The sequence below is a fragment of the Arvicanthis niloticus genome, chromosome 1 (genome assembly GCF_011762505.2).
Source record: "Arvicanthis niloticus isolate mArvNil1 chromosome 1, mArvNil1.pat.X, whole genome shotgun sequence".
NCBI classification, from domain to species: domain Eukaryota; kingdom Metazoa; phylum Chordata; class Mammalia; order Rodentia; family Muridae; genus Arvicanthis; species Arvicanthis niloticus.
In genome coordinates this window covers 6,551,607-6,569,894 of record NC_047658.1, presented here as the reverse complement: position 1 = coordinate 6,569,894, position 18,288 = coordinate 6,551,607, and the positions used below count along the sequence as shown (strand labels likewise).

Genomic DNA, 18,288 nt, shown 5'->3' with positions numbered 1-18,288 from the left:
TCTCAGGCAAAGCGTCCATTCCGATCTGATCTTACTTTCTACTCTGAACTTTAAAATTTCAGCTCAGCTGTCCACTCCGCAGGAGAGGAAATGGTTTATGCACGGAACCCGGAACTACATTTCAATCACAGGAGGGAGTCTCCACTATAAGCACCGGGAGCTCCCCCCACCCCCACCCCTCACCGTAGGAACTCCCACAAGCCATTGGGCCCAGTTCCCGGATGGGCAGGGCTAGGTTGCATGCTGGGATCTCTCTGAAACGCCGGGCTTCTTGAAGGCTCCGCGAGTTCCAGGAGCAGCGAAGGGTCTTTGGCATCGTGGTACCGCTAATACGGAAGGTCTGATCTTCCTGGTCGGAAGAAGAAATTGCTGGTTGACGTCGGTCTCCACAGAATAAGGCGGGAGCCAGCGGGCTGGGTATCGGTGTGGGCGCTGGTGTAGGGTGGATGGGGATGTTGAGACGTGTGTGAGCGTGTACGTGTCTCTCTGCGTATACACACCTTGAACTCTCTGCATTATCTTTGTCACCGTGCTTGCCATTTTCTCTCACGGCCATGGGGACTGAAGGAGAGGACCAAGAGTCACTAAGGAGAAGTCAGGTGTGCTGTCTGAAGGGAAGCTTTCCCTGAGTTACAGACTTGAGCTTGGGATGAGCATTTGAGGCTGGAAGTGCCTCCGAGGGTCGCCTGGGGCGAGGGACAGCTACTGGTTGAATTCGCTAAATTTTTCAGAGCCCTAGCCTTGTGAGTGTTGAGGGAAGCGAAGGAAAGTGCTCAGTGAGGATGCTCTCAGATACAGTCTGGGATCTCATGCTTATTCCCCTAGTCGGTCTCAAAAGGAGAGCTGGAGAAGAACGAGGTCGTTATTGCTACACATCAAGAGCGAGTTTGGTGTTTCAGTTTTGGAGGTGAGGTTTTAGTTTTAGAATATGAAATTATCAGTAAATGAAGGAGGAACGTGAAAATTGATACCTCCACCACTGGGGCCCATACGTTGTCCCTTCCCTTCCCACTTAATATTCACCTCATCATTTCAATGAACCTTGCCATTTTCTCTCTGCAGTCATACCCTTTTTCCTAAGACGTTCTAGATAGGAACCTCCAGAGGTTAACGTTAGGGCTTTCAAACTCCCATTTGCCAAATCAATTCCTATTTGGATGACGTCACACGTCAGATGGCCTTTGATCTTTACAGCCTGTCTTTCAAAGCAGGGCAAGAATGTAGGCGATAAATGATCTGTTCACTCCTGAGGATTTCGGGAGTGGGAACGTGATAGCACTGAATTTTGCATCTTTGAGGGCTGGCTATTCTCTGTGTTTGAAATGGGTAGCATTGGTCAGATCCAGGTGAGCAATGCTGTCGTTGAATGTGGCGTGTGTATCTGTGCTAACCTGGTTGGAGTCTTGGTTCTGTCCCCTGCTGCCTCTCTGGTCCTGTCCTGAACCTTAGGATGCCTGTGGTGAAGCCTGTCAGTGCAGTGACGCCAGATACTAAGGATCTGGTGAGCTTTAGTTGTTGTTCCGTGAGGCCATTTTGGGTTCATTCTCCTCAGTGTTCTGCAGGACAAGAGGGTGTGAGGAATAATTTGATTACTGTTGGATATTTAAGAAAGTGACTCAAAAAGAAAAACTAGGTTTTGTGGTGTGCATTTTAATCTCAGCACTTTAGAGGAGAAGCAGGAGGATCACTGAGTTCAGGGTCAGCTTGGTCCACACACAAGGTCCAGGCTAGCTGGGTCACACACTGGACACTGTTTCAAAAGCAAGGAAAAGAAAACGAATGTGCTGATGTAGAGCATTTTTTTTTTTTTACCCATCAGATGAAAAATCTTCATATTGTGTATAGCATAATATTTTGAAGTGTTATATACTTTGGGATGACTAAATCTGTCACACTTTTGTAGAGAATATGCTTAATGTCTACTCAAAACCATTAATCATAGTCACCATTTTACATGATATAGCACGTGAATGTTTGTTGTAGGTGAAATTTTGTAATGTGTAATCAGCATCTTCCGAACTCCCTTAAGGATGGATCTATGTCTCCCACTGCCAATCACGATGCTAACCGTCCAGCCTCAGCCACTCGGACTCCATTAACCAGTGTTTCACTTGGTTCTATAAGATAACAGTATCAGATTCTACACAAATAAGATTGTAAGTGTTTGGGTTTTGTCTCAAGATTATTTCAATTTTAAATTCTGTGTATGGGGTTATGTGAACATGAGCACAGCTCAGAGACCAGAGGTATAGGATCTGCTGGTGCACATACAGATGCAAAATACTCAGAAATATAAAACAAGTAAATCTTTTTTAAAAAACAGTTTTCCTTCACAGAAAGAAAAAAAAAAAATTAAAGTGGAGGATGTAGAGAAAAAAAAAAACATTGTGGAAGGAATGTAAATTAATACAATCATTGTAGAAAACAATATGGCGGATTCTCAGTTTACAACTAGAACTGGTATGTGATGCAGCAATCCCACTATGGAGTAGAGTCACACGATGGAAATAAAACCAGTGCCTTCAAGAGGCATTTACACTACTGCTTTCATTCCAGCATCATTTATGTAGCTGTGATACAGACCCCACCAAGAGAGGAAGCCAAAGCACATCTGGATCAAGGCTCATGAAAGCAGTGGGGTGGGGGGAGGGTAGAGAGTGATTGGGGATGCAGGAGAAATAAATGGAGTTGTTGAAATCACAGTGACAAAGTCAGTCTGGGAACATCAAGTCACAATCCAATGAAAGGCTTTCTTTTTGTCCCCAGGGGAGGAAGCCTGAAGAAGAATGGCCAGCTCCAATTCTCAACACATGGTCTGTGTAAGTTGTATGTCTCTTCTTGACATAGGGGGACTTTCAGGTCAGGTGACTCCTTCCTTGTCTGTCCCTCCTGAAGCTTCCCAGGGATCCAGAATCCCCCATCCCAGTCTGCCTCTTTACAGTGAGGGTAGGCAGGTCTGAGCCCTTCCTGTCTGTGCCTCTTCCCAGCTGGTACTGGGGTTGTCTTTGCATGCATTCCTGCACATGTGCTCTCTGCTTGGTCTGTGGTGAGGGAGGACTGTCGCTGCCGCTGAGGCATCAGTCTCACAGGGAAACATTGACTGCACTGGGAAACCTGATTCACATCTGTGGTGCTGTCAGGCTGATGACCCAGGGTGTGAGTGTCCCCTGTGCATGTGTGAGAAGAGGTGACCTGCTTGAGGAGGCTTTAGGATGGAGTTCAGGTATCAGAGGGAAAAGTCATCCAGGCTGTGATAGGGAGGTGATTGAAGTCTCAAGAGTTTAGAAAGACCTAAGACACACTGATTTAACGATATCATATGATAGTATAATAAACTCAAGTGCCCACAGCATTCCTTGTGTAATTTCCCTGACCCAGGTGACATTTCTCCTTTGTGGGGATAACCTGAAGGATGAGGATGGAGTGGAGAGGCACAGTTATTGGATATGTAGGTGGATATGCACAGCCGTCGTTTATGGGGAGCTCGTGCAGTCAGGTGCCTTGAGCATTTCCTTATGGCTCCCTTCCCACGCTTGAGTCCTTTCCCTTCTGTTTGTCCATCTTGAAAGCTTCCCCAATTTCACTCTCCTTGTGTTTGCTCTTTCAGGGGTCAGTGACATTTAGGGATGTGGCTGTTGACTTCTCTCAGGAGGAGTGGGCCTGCCTGGATGCTACTCAGAAGATCTTATACAGGGACACGATGTTGGAGACCTACAGCAACCTCGTCACCGTGGGTAAGGCCTGTGTGTCATGAATGGGGGATGTGTCCCATACACTGTGTGCTTTCCTCACTCGGAATTAAAAGACAGTACCATTTTCCAGTGGTAGCTGAAGTTGGGATGGTGACCAAGTTCAGTCATTGCTTCACTGAGAAGCCTGAGGCAGGAAGTTTGTTTTGAGTGCAGCATCACCCTCAGATGCATCTCGAGTTCCAGGCTAGCTTAGTCTGTAGGGTGAGGACTTGTTTAACGATGATAACAGTTTTCATGGCTGGGATGTAACTCAGTGGTAGAACACTTCCCCAGCATGTCCGAGGCCTCCTTCCATCCCATCATTACTAAATAAGTACATGAAAAGTTAAAAAAAAACCAAAAACAATAATTTTGTTTTAGTATAGATCAAATATTTTAAAATGTTTTTATATATTTAATATTTTTTATATATTTTTATATATTTAATATTTAAAATGTTTTAACTATTTTAAAATTAAAAAATGTTTTAGTATAGATCAAATAAAGATTCAAATATTTGAAATAGTATTTAATGTTAATATTGGCCCTACCCAATAGATATCATAAACTCCTCGTGAATACTACTGATTATTGTTAGTTATTATTATTAATTGCTTTTGTTGAAGCCAGGTCTCATATAGTGTAGGCTTGCTTTGGACTTGCCAAGAAACTAAACCCAGCCTTGAACTTCTCCTCTGTCTGCTTACGCTCTTCAAGTGTGACTCAGTGTGCGCCACCATGCCCAGTTTTAGATGGAAAACTGAGCATAGAATCCTATAGCACTTGCCTAAATGAATGTCATTGTTCGTGAGCTGCAGAGATGGGGTCACACTAGACAGTGTAATCTAAGCATCCGTGTTCTCAGTACTCAGTTATGCTTTCCTCTTAAGTGACAAGCCGCCATCTGCATTTCAGGGAGACTGAAACCCTACTTTGAAGCAGCTGGTTTCTTGCCCAGGTTGTTCCTTCTCTGAAGTCTTTCCTCAGCATTAGTTTAGCTTTTAGAATTTTTATTTGTTTTTTGGAGACAAGGGTCTTGTATTGCAGCCCAGAGGGCCTGCCCCCACCCACTGGGCTCACAGGCATGATCCACTGTGCCAAGCTCTATAGATTTTTATAATAAGTCTGTGTTTTAACAATCTGCACAGGTAGAGCATGGTGGCACACGCCTTCAGTCTCTGCATTTGGGAGGCAGATCAAGCAAGTTCAGGCCAGCCTTGTTTACGTATCAGATTCTAGGACATCCTGGGATAATTAGACTAAGTCTCCAAAAAAAAAAAAAAAAAAAAAAAGTTTACACTATGAGCCACTTCTTTCTTTCTTTTAAGTGGGAAGTTGCATTTCCAAGCCAGATCTGATCACCTTACTAGAGCAGGAGAAAGAGCCCTGGATGGCTGTGAAGGAAGAAACAGACAGGCTGAGCCCAGGTGAGTAAGAGTGAGGTGAGCCTGCAGCCCTGCCAGGCACTGCATGTGGTCAGAGAGGTTCCATGTGAGATCCTCTCAAAATATAGAGGGACTGGAACAATGGTGTAGTGGTTAAGAGTACTTCCTGCTCTTACAGAGTACCCGGGCTTGGCTCCCAATACCCACTCAGTTTCCAACACCCACATGCAGTTTTGCAACTTCCTGTACTCCAATTCCAAAGAATCTGATGCTCTCTTTTGGCTTCCTTGGACACCAGGCCTGGAAATGGTATGTTTACATACATATACTCACAGAAAGATATAAAATGAAGATAACTGAACCATTAAAAACAAACAAAAAGCTGACGAAATAACAGCAACAATAAAACCTTCCCAAATTAAACAGCAAAAGAAAAAGAACATGTTATTATGTAAATGAAACATTGACAGCATTTTGCCTTATGTGCTGTATTTTTGTCTACAACTCCACGTTTAGACACTACTTCTTAAATTGTTGGATGGTTAAGTTATTAATGTAACACTTCATACTAAGTGTTCCATGCATCCCTTTGTAGGATATAATCTACACTTCCATCAATCGTAGTTAGTGTAAACAACCTTGTTAGTCTCATACTAATAAAATTAACATCTCAACATGATCATCAGAAGGAGCTTGCTTGCTTTCTTTCTTTCTTTTCTTTTTTTTTTTTGTTTAAAAAATTTATTTAAGTATATGAGTACACTGTTGCTGTCTTCAGACACACCAGAAACAGGCATCAGATCCCATTACAGATGGTTGTGAGCCACCATGTGGTTGCTGGGAATTGAACTCAGGACCTCTGGAAGAGCAGTCAGTGCTCTTAACCACTGAGCCATCTCTCCAGCCCAGGAGTTTCCTTTATGAGTCTTTCCATGTTAAATGACTTTTGGGGTTGATTTTAGCTTTCTGAACATTTCATTGTCAAACCTCTTGGATGTACTTATTAGATTTTCATAATCTTTTTTTCTTCCTTTTTTATTTAGAATAGATTTTTTTCTCACATAATGTATGCTGATTATGGCTTCTCCTCCCTCTGCTCACAGTAGAACTCCCAGTTCTTCCCCATCTCTCCTGTCTGCATCCACTCCCTTTCTGTCTGTCCTTTGAAAACAGACTTCTAAGGGATAATAATAATATAATAAAATAAGCTAAACCAAAAACTAACCATTGGAATTGGACAAAACAAACAAAAAGGAAGTAGCCCAGGAAAAGGCAAAAGAAACTGACCCACTTGTTTGCACCCTCACGGATCCCATAAAAACACTAACCTGGAAGCCATAATTAATTCCCACACAAAGGTGCTGGTGCAGATTGGGTGGTGCAGGCCCTGTGCGTGCTGCTTCAGTCTCTGATGTCACATGGGCTTTGGTCATGTTTATTTAGAGGACCTGTTTTCTTGCTGTCCTATATCACTCTGGCTTTTACATTGCTTCTTTCTGCCTCTTCCCCTGAGTGCCGAGGGAAGGGAGCTGATGGAGACAGCCCTTTTAGGGCTGAGTATCCCAAGGTCTCTAATTGTCTACATAATGTCTGCCCGTGGACCTCTGTATTTGTTCCTAGCAGCTGCAGGAGGAAGCTTCTCTGATAATGGCTGACCATATAAATGGCTGATCTATTAAGTATAGCAATGTCTTTGGGAGTCATTTTTATTGCTATATTTTTGTTTTTGCTTTTGTGTTCTTAGAACAGTTTTAGAGCAGAATATTTGGTTTTACTCTAGAAGCCTGTCTAGTTTCAGGCTCTTGGTGACTCAGCCTGTGTCAGGAATGGGTTGCATCTTAGGGAATGGGCCTTAAGTAGAATCACATATTAACTAATTACTCCTACAAGCTTTGCCATCAGCTTTTGGCAGCAGCCTGGGTTGTGTGTTGGTTTGCATGGAGCCCCTTTGGCCCACAACTCAATTGGATGTATGTAACCCAATCCTGGGACTATAAGCTTTATTAGGGGACAAGATGTGGTCAGTTGGGACTCTTGTCTCCCCCCATATTTGGCTATTTCATTTAGATGGCCCTCATATATGTGTATTTTTAGGAAGTTTCTACAGTGTTATTATCCATACTCCTCCAGTGACCCTTAACTTTACCTGTTTCTCCTCATTTTCCTCCCTTGTCCCCTTCTTTTCTCTCTCTCCCCAACTGATCCTTCCATTCTAACCCCATCCACCTATAACTATCTGTCTATTTGCCTTTCAAATAAAATCTGTGTTCCCCAGTCCTTTATCTCTAACCTCTGTAGCTCTGTGGATTATAGCTTATCATTAATTTTAACAGCTAGTATGGTCCATAAGTGAATACACACCATTTTTGTTTTTTTCTGGGTCTATGATACCCCACTCAGAATGATTTTTTTCTAGTTCCATCTAATACGTACCTGAGCATTTCATAATTTCATTTGTTCAATAGTCCCTCAACTCCATTTGTATTTTCAGTATTCATACTTCTACTGATAGACTTCCAGGTTGTTTCCAGTTTCTGAGTATTGTGAATAAACAGCACTGAACACGATTGAGCAAGTGTCTCAGTGCTAGGATGGGCATCTGCCCAGGAGTGGGAGAGTTGGACCTTTCTGGGGAATTACCACACAGATTTTCATAGTGGCTGTGCAAATTTCCACACACAGCATCAGTGGATGAGTGTCCCCTACTCCACATGCTTGTCAGCATGAGTGATTACTTGTTTAACGATCTTAGCCGTTCTGATGGGTATAGCATAAAAGCTCAAAGTAGTTTTGATTTGCATTTTCCCCTGATGGCTTTAGGTCTGTACCTCATTTTTTAGTTGGCTTGTTTTCTTGATACATAGTTTCTTAAGTTCTTTATACAATTTGGATAGAAGCCCTATATGCGATGTGTAGTTGGTAAAGTCTTTTCCCATTCTGTACGTTGCCACTGTGTCTGAATGACAGTGTCATTTACTGTACAGAAGCTCTCCAGTTTTATAAAGCCCCATTCATTAGTTGTTGATCTCTGAATGTGCTGATGGCATTCTAGTCGAAGTCTTCCTGTGCTGATGAGGTCAAGTCTGTTTGACATTTTTCTTCTATGTGTATTTGGTTTCACGTTGAGATCTCTGGTCCATTTGGAGTAGAGTTTTGTGCAGGGTGATAAGCATGGATCTATTTGCATTTTTGTACATGTAGCTGTACTTTTTGACTGGCCTCATTTTTTTCAAGATGTTGTCCTCCCCCCAACCCCCATGTGTATTTCTGGCTTCTTTAATCAACAGTCTGGTATCCATAGGTTCGTGGATTTATGTTGGAGTCTTCAATTAATTTCCCTTGATCAACATGTCTTTTTGTGCCAATACTATGCTTGTGAAAGTATCTTTTATTTGCCAGCTGTAATTGTCATCTGGTGTCCCCTTACTCTACATGGTCATCTGACTAAACTTACTCTCTCTAACTCTTCCTGAACTCTGGGTGGCTGAGTCAACTCATGTTCTGGCTCAAACTCCTTCCTAAGCTGACTGAATCTGGCTTCTCTTGGCTTCTCACTGAATTTGCAGGGTCACTTATATATGCTGTCATATCACTTGCATGTCAGGATGCTTTGACCTTTCCAATTTGCATTCTTTCCATTTCCTTCAGTTGTCTTAGTGCTCTAGGTAAAGCTTCAAGTACTTCCCTGAGTAGGTCTGGAGAGTTTGGACAGCCTTATTTTTTTAATGGATTTTAGGGTAATCACTTTGAATTCTCTCCTTTAAGGTGATGCTGTCTTTGGGCTTGTTGTATACTGCCTTTATCATGTTGCAGTGTCTGTCCTTTGTATCCCTAATCTCTCCAGGACTCTTATTCTGAAGCAGTGTTGAAAGTTGTCAAAGGTCTTTTCTGCCTCTGTTGCTTTTGTCTTTCATTTTGTTCATATGGTGGATTACATTTATTGATTTATGTGTGTGAAACCATCCCTGGAATTCTGGGAAGCCCTACTTGATCATGATGGATGATATTTTTGAGTGGTTTTTTTGTTTGTTTGTTTGTTTGTTTTTTGTTTTTTGTTTTTCAAGACAGGGTTTCTCTGCATAGCCTGGGCTGTCCTGGAACTCACTCTGTAGACCAGGCTGGCCTCAAACTCAGAAATCCGCCTGCCTCTGTCTCCCAAGTGCTGGGATTAAAGGCGTGTGCCACCACAGCCCAGCCTTGAGTGTTCTTAAATTCAGTTTTCAAGTATTTTATTGAGAATTTTCACATCTATGTTTATTGGGAAACTGGTCTGTAGTTCTCTTTGTTGAGTCTTTATGTGATTTGTTATCAGGTTGCCTGTGGCCTCATCAAAAGAATTGGACATTGTGGTGTTTTGAATAGGTTTGGCCCCTGTAGATTCATATGTTTCAATGCTTGTCCATAGAGAGTGACACTGTTAAGAGGTATGGCCCTACTGGATGAGACTCAACCTTGTTGGAGGAAGTGCATCACTGTGTAAATGGACTCCTGTGCTGAAGCTCCACCCAGTGTGGAATCAGAGACTCTCCCTTGATGCCTTTCGAACAAAATGTAGAACTCTTGGCTCCTCCAGCACCATGTCTACCTGCATGCTGCCATGCTTCCTGCCATGATGATAATTGACTAAACCTTTAAAACTGTAAGCCAGCCCCAATTAAATGCTTGCCTGTATAATTATTGCCTTGTTCATGGTATCTCTTCACAGCAAGAAAACCCTAAGGCAGGTAGTGTTCTTGCTGTTTTTAATTTGAGGAGTAGTGGCATGAGCTCTGCGTGGAGAGTCTGGTGTAATTCTGTGCTGAGACCACTGGCCTTGGACTTCCTATTGTTGGAAAGGTTTCTAATTACTGACTATTTCACTAGGAGTTATACGTTTGTTTACATTGCTTATTAGGTCTTGTTTTAACTTCGATAAGTAGTTTGTATTTGAAAAATCACCCACTTTTAGATTGTCTAATTTGATGGAGTACATTTTTTTTTTTTATGTCCTAATGATTCTCTGGATTTCCTTGGTGTCTGTGATTATGTCTTCCTTTTATCTTTAATTTTATTTGGATCTTTTATCTCTGCCTTTTACGTAATTTGGCTATTGGCTTGGCAGTCTTATTGATTTTCTCAATGAACCAACTCTTTGTTTCATTGATTCTCCAAATTGTTTTTATTGCTTCTGTTTTACCGATTTTAGTCCCGAGTTTAGTTATTTCTTGCCATCTACTCCTTTTGGGTGTAACTTTGTCTTTTTTTGTTCTAGAATTTTCAGGTGTAGTGTTAACTTGCTAGTATTAAGATTCTCTCCAATTGCTTTAAGTTGCTACTTAATGTATGAACTTTGCTCTTAAAACCATCTGCGTATTATCCTCTAAGTTGGGGTGTGTCGAGTCTTCATTTTCATTCAATTCTAGAAAGTTTTTTAATTTCTTAATTTCTTTCTTGACCCATGTTTTTTTTTTTTTTTCAGTAATGAGTTGTTCAGTTTCCAGGTTTGTAAGCTTTCTGTAATTGTTTAATTCATAGCAGGTAGATAGAATGCAAGTTATTATTTAAATTTTCTGTGTCCTTTGAGACTTGCTTTTTGTCGAAGTACGTGGTTAATTTTGGAGAAGGATTGATGGGATGCTAAGAAGATATGTTCTCTTGTTTTGGGGTGATGTGTTCTGTAAATATCTGTTGGGTCATTTGGTTTATAATGTCAGTTAGTGCCAGCATTTCTGTTTAGTTTGTCTGGTTGCCCTGTCTATTGGTGAGAATGGGGTGTTGTAGTCTCCCATTATTATTAATGCTAGACTACGTTAGCATATGTAATTTAAGCTGAAATATTGCTTCTTTTACAAACTTGAGTGATTTCTGTTTGGTGTATATATGTGAGTGTTTTGTTTTTGGTGATCATGTCTTGTCCTTTATCTCTTCTAATTAGTTTTGGTTTGAACTCTTATTTTGTCAGATATTAAAATGGCTACACTAGCTTGCTCAAGCAATTTCATTTGCTTGGAAGTGGACTATTTTTTTCCATTCTTTTACCCTGAGGTGATGTCTATTCTTGGTGTTAGTGTGTTTTTCTTGGATGCAGCAGAAGGTTTCTGAATCCATTCTGTTGGTCTGTGTCCTTTTACTGGGGAATAGAGACCATTGATGTTGAGAGATATCGGTGACCAGTGGTTCTTGACTTCTCTTACTTTGTTTTGCTGGTGTGTATTTCTCATCTTTTCATTTGCTAATCTGGGATTATTTATTACTTGTGTTTTCTTGGGTGTGGTTAACCTGGAGTTTTCCTTCTAGTGCAGTGGTTCTCAACTTGTGATTCTTTCACAGGGGGGTTACCTAAGACAATCAGAAATATCAGATGTTTACATTATGATTCATAACAGTAACAAAATTATTGTTATGAAGTAACAAAAAGAATTTTACAATGGGAGTCATCACAACATGAGAAAAAGTATTAAAGGGTCACAGCATTAGGAAGGTTGAGAACCACTGTTCTAGTACCTTCTATAGGGTAGATCTGTGTATAGATATTGCTCAAAAAACAAAGCAAAAAGAGCGGGCAGTGATGGTGCATGCCTTTAATCCCAGCACTTGGGAGGCAGAGGCAGGCAGATTTCTGAGTTCGAGGCCAACCTGATCTACAGAGTGAGTTCCAGGTTAGCCAGGACTACACAGAAAAACCCTGTCTCAAAAAAAAAAAAAAACAAAAAAAACAAAAAGAAAAACCATACACACACACACACACACACACACACACACACACATAATATTACATATTATATATATTTTGCTTAAATATGCATCTTTTCCATGTATGGTGTTAAAATTTTTTTCTGGGTATACTAGTCTGGGCTGGTATCTGTGGTCTCTTAGAGTTTGTAGTACATCTGTCCAGTCTATTCTGGTTGCTAAAGTCTGGATTGAGAAGCCATGTGTTTTTCTAGTAAGTCTGCCTTCTTATGTTTCCTGGTCTTTTTCTCTTACACCTTTTAATATTCTTTCTTTGTCCTGTATGTTTAGTGTTTTGATTATTATGTGCTGAGGGAACTTTCTTTTTCTGGTCCAGTGTAACTGGTGTTCTGATTGCTTCCTGTACCTTGACAGGCATCTCATTCTTTAGAATGGGGAAATTTTCTTTTATTATTTTTGAAAATATTTCCTTGCCTTTGACCTAGGTCTGTCCTCCTTCCTCTGTTCTTATTCCTAGATGTGGTCTTTTCTTGATGTCTCTGATTTCCTAGATGATTCATACAGGAACATTTTTAGCTTTACCATTTTCTTTGACAGAGGTATCCATTTTTACTATCATGTCTTCAATGTCTGCTACTCTGTCTTCCATCTCTTGTATTCTGTTTGTGAGACTTTCCTCTAAGTTTTCTTTTCCAGTTCCTAACTTCCAGATGTCCCTCAGTTTGGGTTTTCTTCATTGATTCTATTTGTACTTTGAGGTCTTGAACTGTTTAATTAATTGATTCACATTTATGAATTGTGTTTTCATAGATTTATTTCATTTTCTCTTTAATGGGCTCTATCATAGAAATAAAAGCTATTGTAATGGTTTTTTCTTGTGCTTGTCCTCAGGTCCTGCTATAGTAGGGTTTCTAGGCCCTATTGCAGACATACTGTCCTGACTGGTATTGTGTTTTTGTATAACATGGCATATAGACATTTGGGTTTGGGAAAATCATAATTCTAGGTGTTGATGTCTGGTTTTGTCTTTCTTGGGTGTTCTTTGCTTTCTTTGGTTCTTAGGAAAGTGTGGTGGTTATGTGTTGCCTGGTAGGATATTTTTCTGGGGTCCTGACAGGTGTTGCATGTAGGGGTTCTAGGTTAAATGTATTTCTATGTATCGGGAGCTGACACTTAGGAGTGTTGAAGGATCCATAGGAGGGGAAAGCAGGTGCTCCACTAGGTCTGCTCAGACCCTGGGAATGGGGCTAAGAACAAGTTGAGGCTAGAGCAGGTGTCTGCTGCAGAGCTAGGAATGAGACTGGGGACTGGAGTTGGGGGAATCGAGGAGGAGTGAAGATCTGCTGTTAGCCTGCCTGTTTCACTGACCAGAGTGACCTTCAAATTTCCAGGGCATACCTGTTGGGATTGTGCATTGGGATCAAGCAGTGAGTGAGTGAAAGTTAAGTTTGGAGATGTAGATGTGCATGATGGGGACAGGGAGGCTGCGGCAGGTGGTCTGGTACAGGTCTAGGGATGAGATTAGATGACTGGATTTGGAGGAGAAGAGGGATGGGTAACGATCTGAAGTTAGCCTACCTGTTTCCCTGGCCAGAGAGCCTTATTCTTTTAAAAAATTCCAATAAATTCTCTCCTGCTTTCTTTCTGTTTTCTTTTTAGCTTGTTTTTATTTTTCTTTGACAGAGTTTCAGTATATAGTCCAAGCTGGTCTGGAACTCATGACCCTGGTAACTCTGGTTTGTTGTTGCTGGTATTATTACCACCACCACCACCACCACCACCACCACCACCACCACCACCACAGATTTTTACCCTTCCCCCCCTTTTTGAGGTTTTCAGGTCCCTGATAGTTTTCTTAATATATGACGGATATTTTGTATTTGTGTGATATGTTATTTTCTTATTAATTGGTTCAAAAAACTTCACCAAAAAGTGTGTATTATGCAAAAAAAAATCATATGTAAAATTATTTCAGTATAATTATAGTCTCATTAAGCAGACATGCCTTCCCATTTTCAAGTGATCTACTGTAAAGAGTATTTTCTTAATAAAAAGTTCATTATTCCTGCTCTCTTTGCTCGAGTTTAGCTTCTTAGAAAAATGCTTTAGAGTTAGGCCATTCATTTAATGGATTTTGTATGTGTGTGTTACAGAAAAATAAAATATTCTTGTTTTCTTCTTTTTTTTCAGATTTGGAGTCAGATTATGAAGCTCAAAAAATATTTCCAGACAACCATATATATACTATAAATTTACCCAAACAGACCATAAAGCATATAAGTGAAACTTTTGAACTCAAGGGCTCCAGTTGTAGTAATGGCCACAACTATAGTACATTCAAGGGTCTACAGGGTTGTCAAGAAGGAGTTGTTGATCAAAAGATTACTAACGAGGAAAAAATGCCCACTTATACCTGCCACATTCTAACTTACAGTATAGAAAACGAATATGAATGTAAAGAGTATGGAAAGTACTTTGGTTGTAGTTCAACTTTTACTCAGCATCAGAGTATTCATTCTGTAGAGAATCCCTATGAATGTAAGGTTTGTGGCAAGGCCTTCAGACTACAACAGCATCTTACAAGACATCAGAAAGCTCACAGTAGTGAGAGACCTTTTGAATGTAATGAATGTGGTAAATCTTTTAAGCATGACTCCAGCCTTGTTCATCATAGGATTATTCATGCTGGTGTGAAACCATATGAATGTAATGAGTGTGGGAAAGCCTTTAATCGTCGCTCAAACTTCATGCGACATCAGAAAGTTCATTCTGGTAAGAAACCCTTTCAGTGTGAGGAATGTGGAAATGCCTTCAGTGTTCTAACACAGCTCATCACTCAGCCCCAGAACATTCATACTGGAGAGAAATCATTTGAATGTAAACAGTGTGGAAAGATATTCAATAGTGGCTCCTATCTTATGCAACACCAGAATATTCATGCAAGTGAGAAAGCCTTTGGGTGTAATGTATGTGGGAAGGCTTTTAGGCTTCAAGTATACCTTTCTGAGCACCAGAAAACTCACAGTGATGAGAAGCCTTTCAAGTGTAAGCTGTGTGGATCAGCCTTCAGACGTAAGTACCACCTTACAGAACATCAGAGGATCCATACTGATGTGAAACTATATCAGTGCAAGGAATGTGGAAAATTCTTTCGCCGACGCTCAAATTTTACTGAGCATCAGAGTATTCACACTAATGTGAAACCTTTCAAGTGTAAGCTGTGTGGATCAGCCTTCAGACTTCAGTCCCTGCTTAATCAACATCAGAGAATTCATACCGAAGTAAAACCTTACCAGTGTAAGGAATGTGGGAAATTCTTTCGTAGAAGGTCAAATTTTACTGAGCATCAGAGTATTCACACTAATGTGAAGCCTTACAAGTGTAAGCTGTGTGGATCAGCCTTCAGACTTCAGTCTCTACTTAATCAACATCAGAGAATTCATACTGGTGAAAAACCATATCAGTGCAAGGAATGTGGGAAATTCTTTCGTAGAAGTTCAAATTTTACTGAGCATCAGAGTATTCACACTAATGTGAAGCCTTACAAGTGTAAGTTATGTGGATCAGCCTTCAGACTTCAGTCCCTGCTTAGTCAACATCAGAGAATTCATACTGGTGAAAAACCATATCAGTGCAAGGAATGTGGGAAATTCTTTCGTAGAAGGTCAAATTTTACTGAGCATCAGAGTATTCACACTAATGTGAAGCCTTACAAGTGTAAGCTGTGTGGATCAGCCTTCAGACTTCAGTCCCTGCTTAGTCAACATCAGAGAATTCATACTGGTGAAAAACCATATCAGTGTGAGCAATGTGGGAAATTCTTTCGTAGAAGTTCAAATTTTACTGAGCATCAGAGTATTCACACTGGAAAGAAACCCTTTGACTGTAAGAAATGTGGAAAAGTCTTTAGACTTAATATACATCTTATTCGCCACCAGAGATTTCATAATGGTGAGAATGTAAAGAGTGTGGAGAGGACTTTCATCTTATGAGCCATAAAATAATTTATTCAGGTCAAAAATGTTTGAATGCAAGGACTGTGGGAAGTCCTTCAAGCATGTTTCCACTCTTATTTGATATAGGACTATTCATGCTGCTGTGAAACCATATGAATGTAATGAGTGTGGGAAAACCTTTAATTGTTCAAACCTTGTGCAGCATCAGAAAATTCATTCTGGTGAGAGACCCTTTCAGTGTAAGGACTGTGGAAAAGCCTTCACTGTTCTGGCACAGCTCACACGGCACCAGAACATTCATGCTGGAAAGAAATTCTTCGAATGTGAGTGAGTAGTGCTGGTCAGCCTTTAGACTTACTACCAACTTATTTAACATCAGAAAATTCATATGAATGTGAAACCCTATCAGTGCAAGGAATGTGGAAAAGGCTTTGCGGTTCAAGCCTTAGAATTCATGAGAAAACTCACAATTGTGATTCACACTGGTGAGAAACCTTATCAATATTAAGAATGTATAAAGGCCTTTAGTCAAAAATTAAGCTTGTTGGGCTCTAGAGTTCATATTAGGAGAAGCCTTATGAATATAGAGAATGTGAAAAGACCTTTAGCAATAATTCTAAGCTACCCGTATATTAGAAAATTTATACTGGTGAGAAACCCTATGAATGTAAGAAGTATGGGAAAACATTTAGGATGAGTTCATCCTTCGGTGCATATTGGAGAATTCATACCAGTGTGAAACCTTGTCACTGTAAAGAATGTGGAAATAACTTTAATTGGAGATCAGGCTTTCTTCAACATAAAAGAATCCATGCTGGTGTGAAACCTTATGAATCCAAGGAATGTAGGAGCATACTGAAACAGCAAAGCTCTTAGAGCTCTTCTGAGGACAGGTAGATCTGAAACTCTATAAATGCAAAGACTGGGAAAGCCTTTACTGTAAATGATGAGTTTACACAGTATCAGAAAATCCATGATCATCAGGAGTCCTGTACCTGTAAGGAATATAAATAAGCCTTTGTATGAAAAATTTACTGCCGATCAGAGCACTCATTGTTAAGTCTATGACTGAAAAGATTGTGAGAAGAACTTTAATATGCCTTTTGGTTTGGTCAGCATCAGAGTGTTTATATATTCCTAATGTGAAAAACCCTTTGAAAATGTGAATGTGGGAAGTCTGTTGTTCAGAGGAGGTACTCTGTTGAGAATGTCTTTAAATGTCATAAATACAGGGGAGCCATCATTATTTTGATTTTCTCTCTTGTTAGTTATATAATCTTAATTTAGAAATCATTAGTCACCCAGGACAGTCAGCTTAGGGAGACCAGTCACTGGAACTAGGTTCTGAGATGCCTTCATTGTCACTATTAATATTCCACTGCTCCTGTGATATTAGAGTGGATGTTTACTTTGTTTTTGCATAATTTGTTAATGGCTAGCACAGCACCAGCCAAAGTTGCAGCAACATGGTTATAGTAGATAATAAAATCCTTGAGAGTATTTGTCAATACTCATGTTCTATAAAGTGGCTTCTGTAGTGTTCTTGCTTTCATCAACATTACCATAACTGATAGGAAAAGATAATTGTACTTTAAATGGTTTAGGAAAGCCACGTGCATTCATTCTGTGAAAAGAGTAGGGAAACTGCTCCCAGACTAAGTCCTCTTTAGGAGAATTAAAGACAGCTACTAAAATGATTGCACTTTTTACTCACTCAGCCCTATATATTGGGGAAAAAGTTATAAAACTTACATAGACTTAAAGGTATAAATAGGTCCCAGCTCCTGGAGGTAGGTAAAAAAATAACTACAAAACAGACAAACAGCCTGAGAGACAAGACATTCTGCATAAATTGAAATCCACCATTCCTTTCTCTATTAATGAGATACAGTTAGACTATAGATACCAGCAAAATTTTGGTGTCTTGCTCTCTGTCAGAAGAATATCTCTTATTAAAGTCCTGCTCCTAGTCAAAGAATACATCTTTCAGATTGACAACAAAAGTTCTCATGGGAGATGGCAGATATTAATCCCCACCCCACCACTGACTGATCCAACACCAAGTTCAACTAACCAGTTCTTCTACCCCTGATCAGATTAAACACTACCCTGGAAATGAAAAGGGAAATTGTAGTCCACATTGCCTGGTTCATCAAAGACAGACTTGAAACACCCCTCTCATGTGTGATAAAACCTGGGGGCTCTGATCATAGAATAGTCCAAAATGTGAGAAAAATAAGAGGATCAACACTACCCATGCTATGGTCCCAAACCCATGCACTCTATAGAGGAATTGTAGGACTTGTGAGGCCGTGTTACCAGACAGACATAAGAAATAGCGAAGTTGAGTGAGCCCAGATCCTGGGAATCTCAGAGACCTGAGATCAGTAGGAGTGAAGTCAATTCCTAACGTCTATGTACCTGCTCTGGAACATGTAACCATGGGACTCCATTGAGAGGACCATGGGCAGTCAGTCACATAAAGTAACACCCGGAGTTCTCCATGCTAATGAGATAGAGAGCCTTACACCTTCAACCAGGGGT

At 40.4% G+C, this 18,288-nt stretch overlaps 1 protein-coding gene across 8 annotated transcripts; it reads left to right on the top strand.

Moving 5' to 3' along the window:
* Positions 1-205: 205 nt before the first annotated feature.
* Positions 206-17,269, top strand: LOC117704586 (uncharacterized). Of its 8 annotated transcripts, none has more exons than XM_076930498.1 (7): positions 206-417; positions 826-907; positions 2,030-2,156; positions 2,767-2,819; positions 3,608-3,734; positions 5,060-5,158; positions 13,979-17,269. In XM_076930498.1, exons 4-7 carry the CDS (start codon positions 2,787-2,789, stop codon positions 15,778-15,780), a joined length of 2,061 nt encoding a protein of 686 aa, XP_076786613.1. In that variant the 5' UTR covers positions 206-417; positions 826-907; positions 2,030-2,156; positions 2,767-2,786; the 3' UTR covers positions 15,781-17,269. The 8 variants fall into 8 exon arrangements, with proteins under 8 accessions (XP_076786613.1, XP_076786616.1, XP_076786614.1 ...); XM_076930501.1 differs by having other exon boundaries at positions 826-1,346; positions 13,979-16,066; XM_076930499.1 differs by having other exon boundaries at positions 826-1,501; positions 13,979-16,066.
* The last annotated feature ends 1,019 nt before the right edge of the window (positions 17,270-18,288 follow it).

What these genes read in the sequence shown, in the direction of transcription:
- LOC117704586 (XM_076930508.1), top strand. Translation starts at nt 2,787, where the DNA reads ATGGCCAGCTCCAATTCTCAACACATGGTCTGT. An exon ending in AACAGACAGGCTGAGCCCAG is followed by an intron (nt 5,159 to 13,978) that starts GTGAGTAAGAGT and finishes CTTTTTTTTCAG; the next exon opens with ATTTGGAGTCAGATTATGAA. An exon ending in GATTTCATAATGGTGAGAAT is followed by an intron (nt 15,748 to 15,892) that starts GTAAAGAGTGTG and finishes GCTGCTGTGAAA; the next exon opens with CCATATGAATGTAATGAGTG.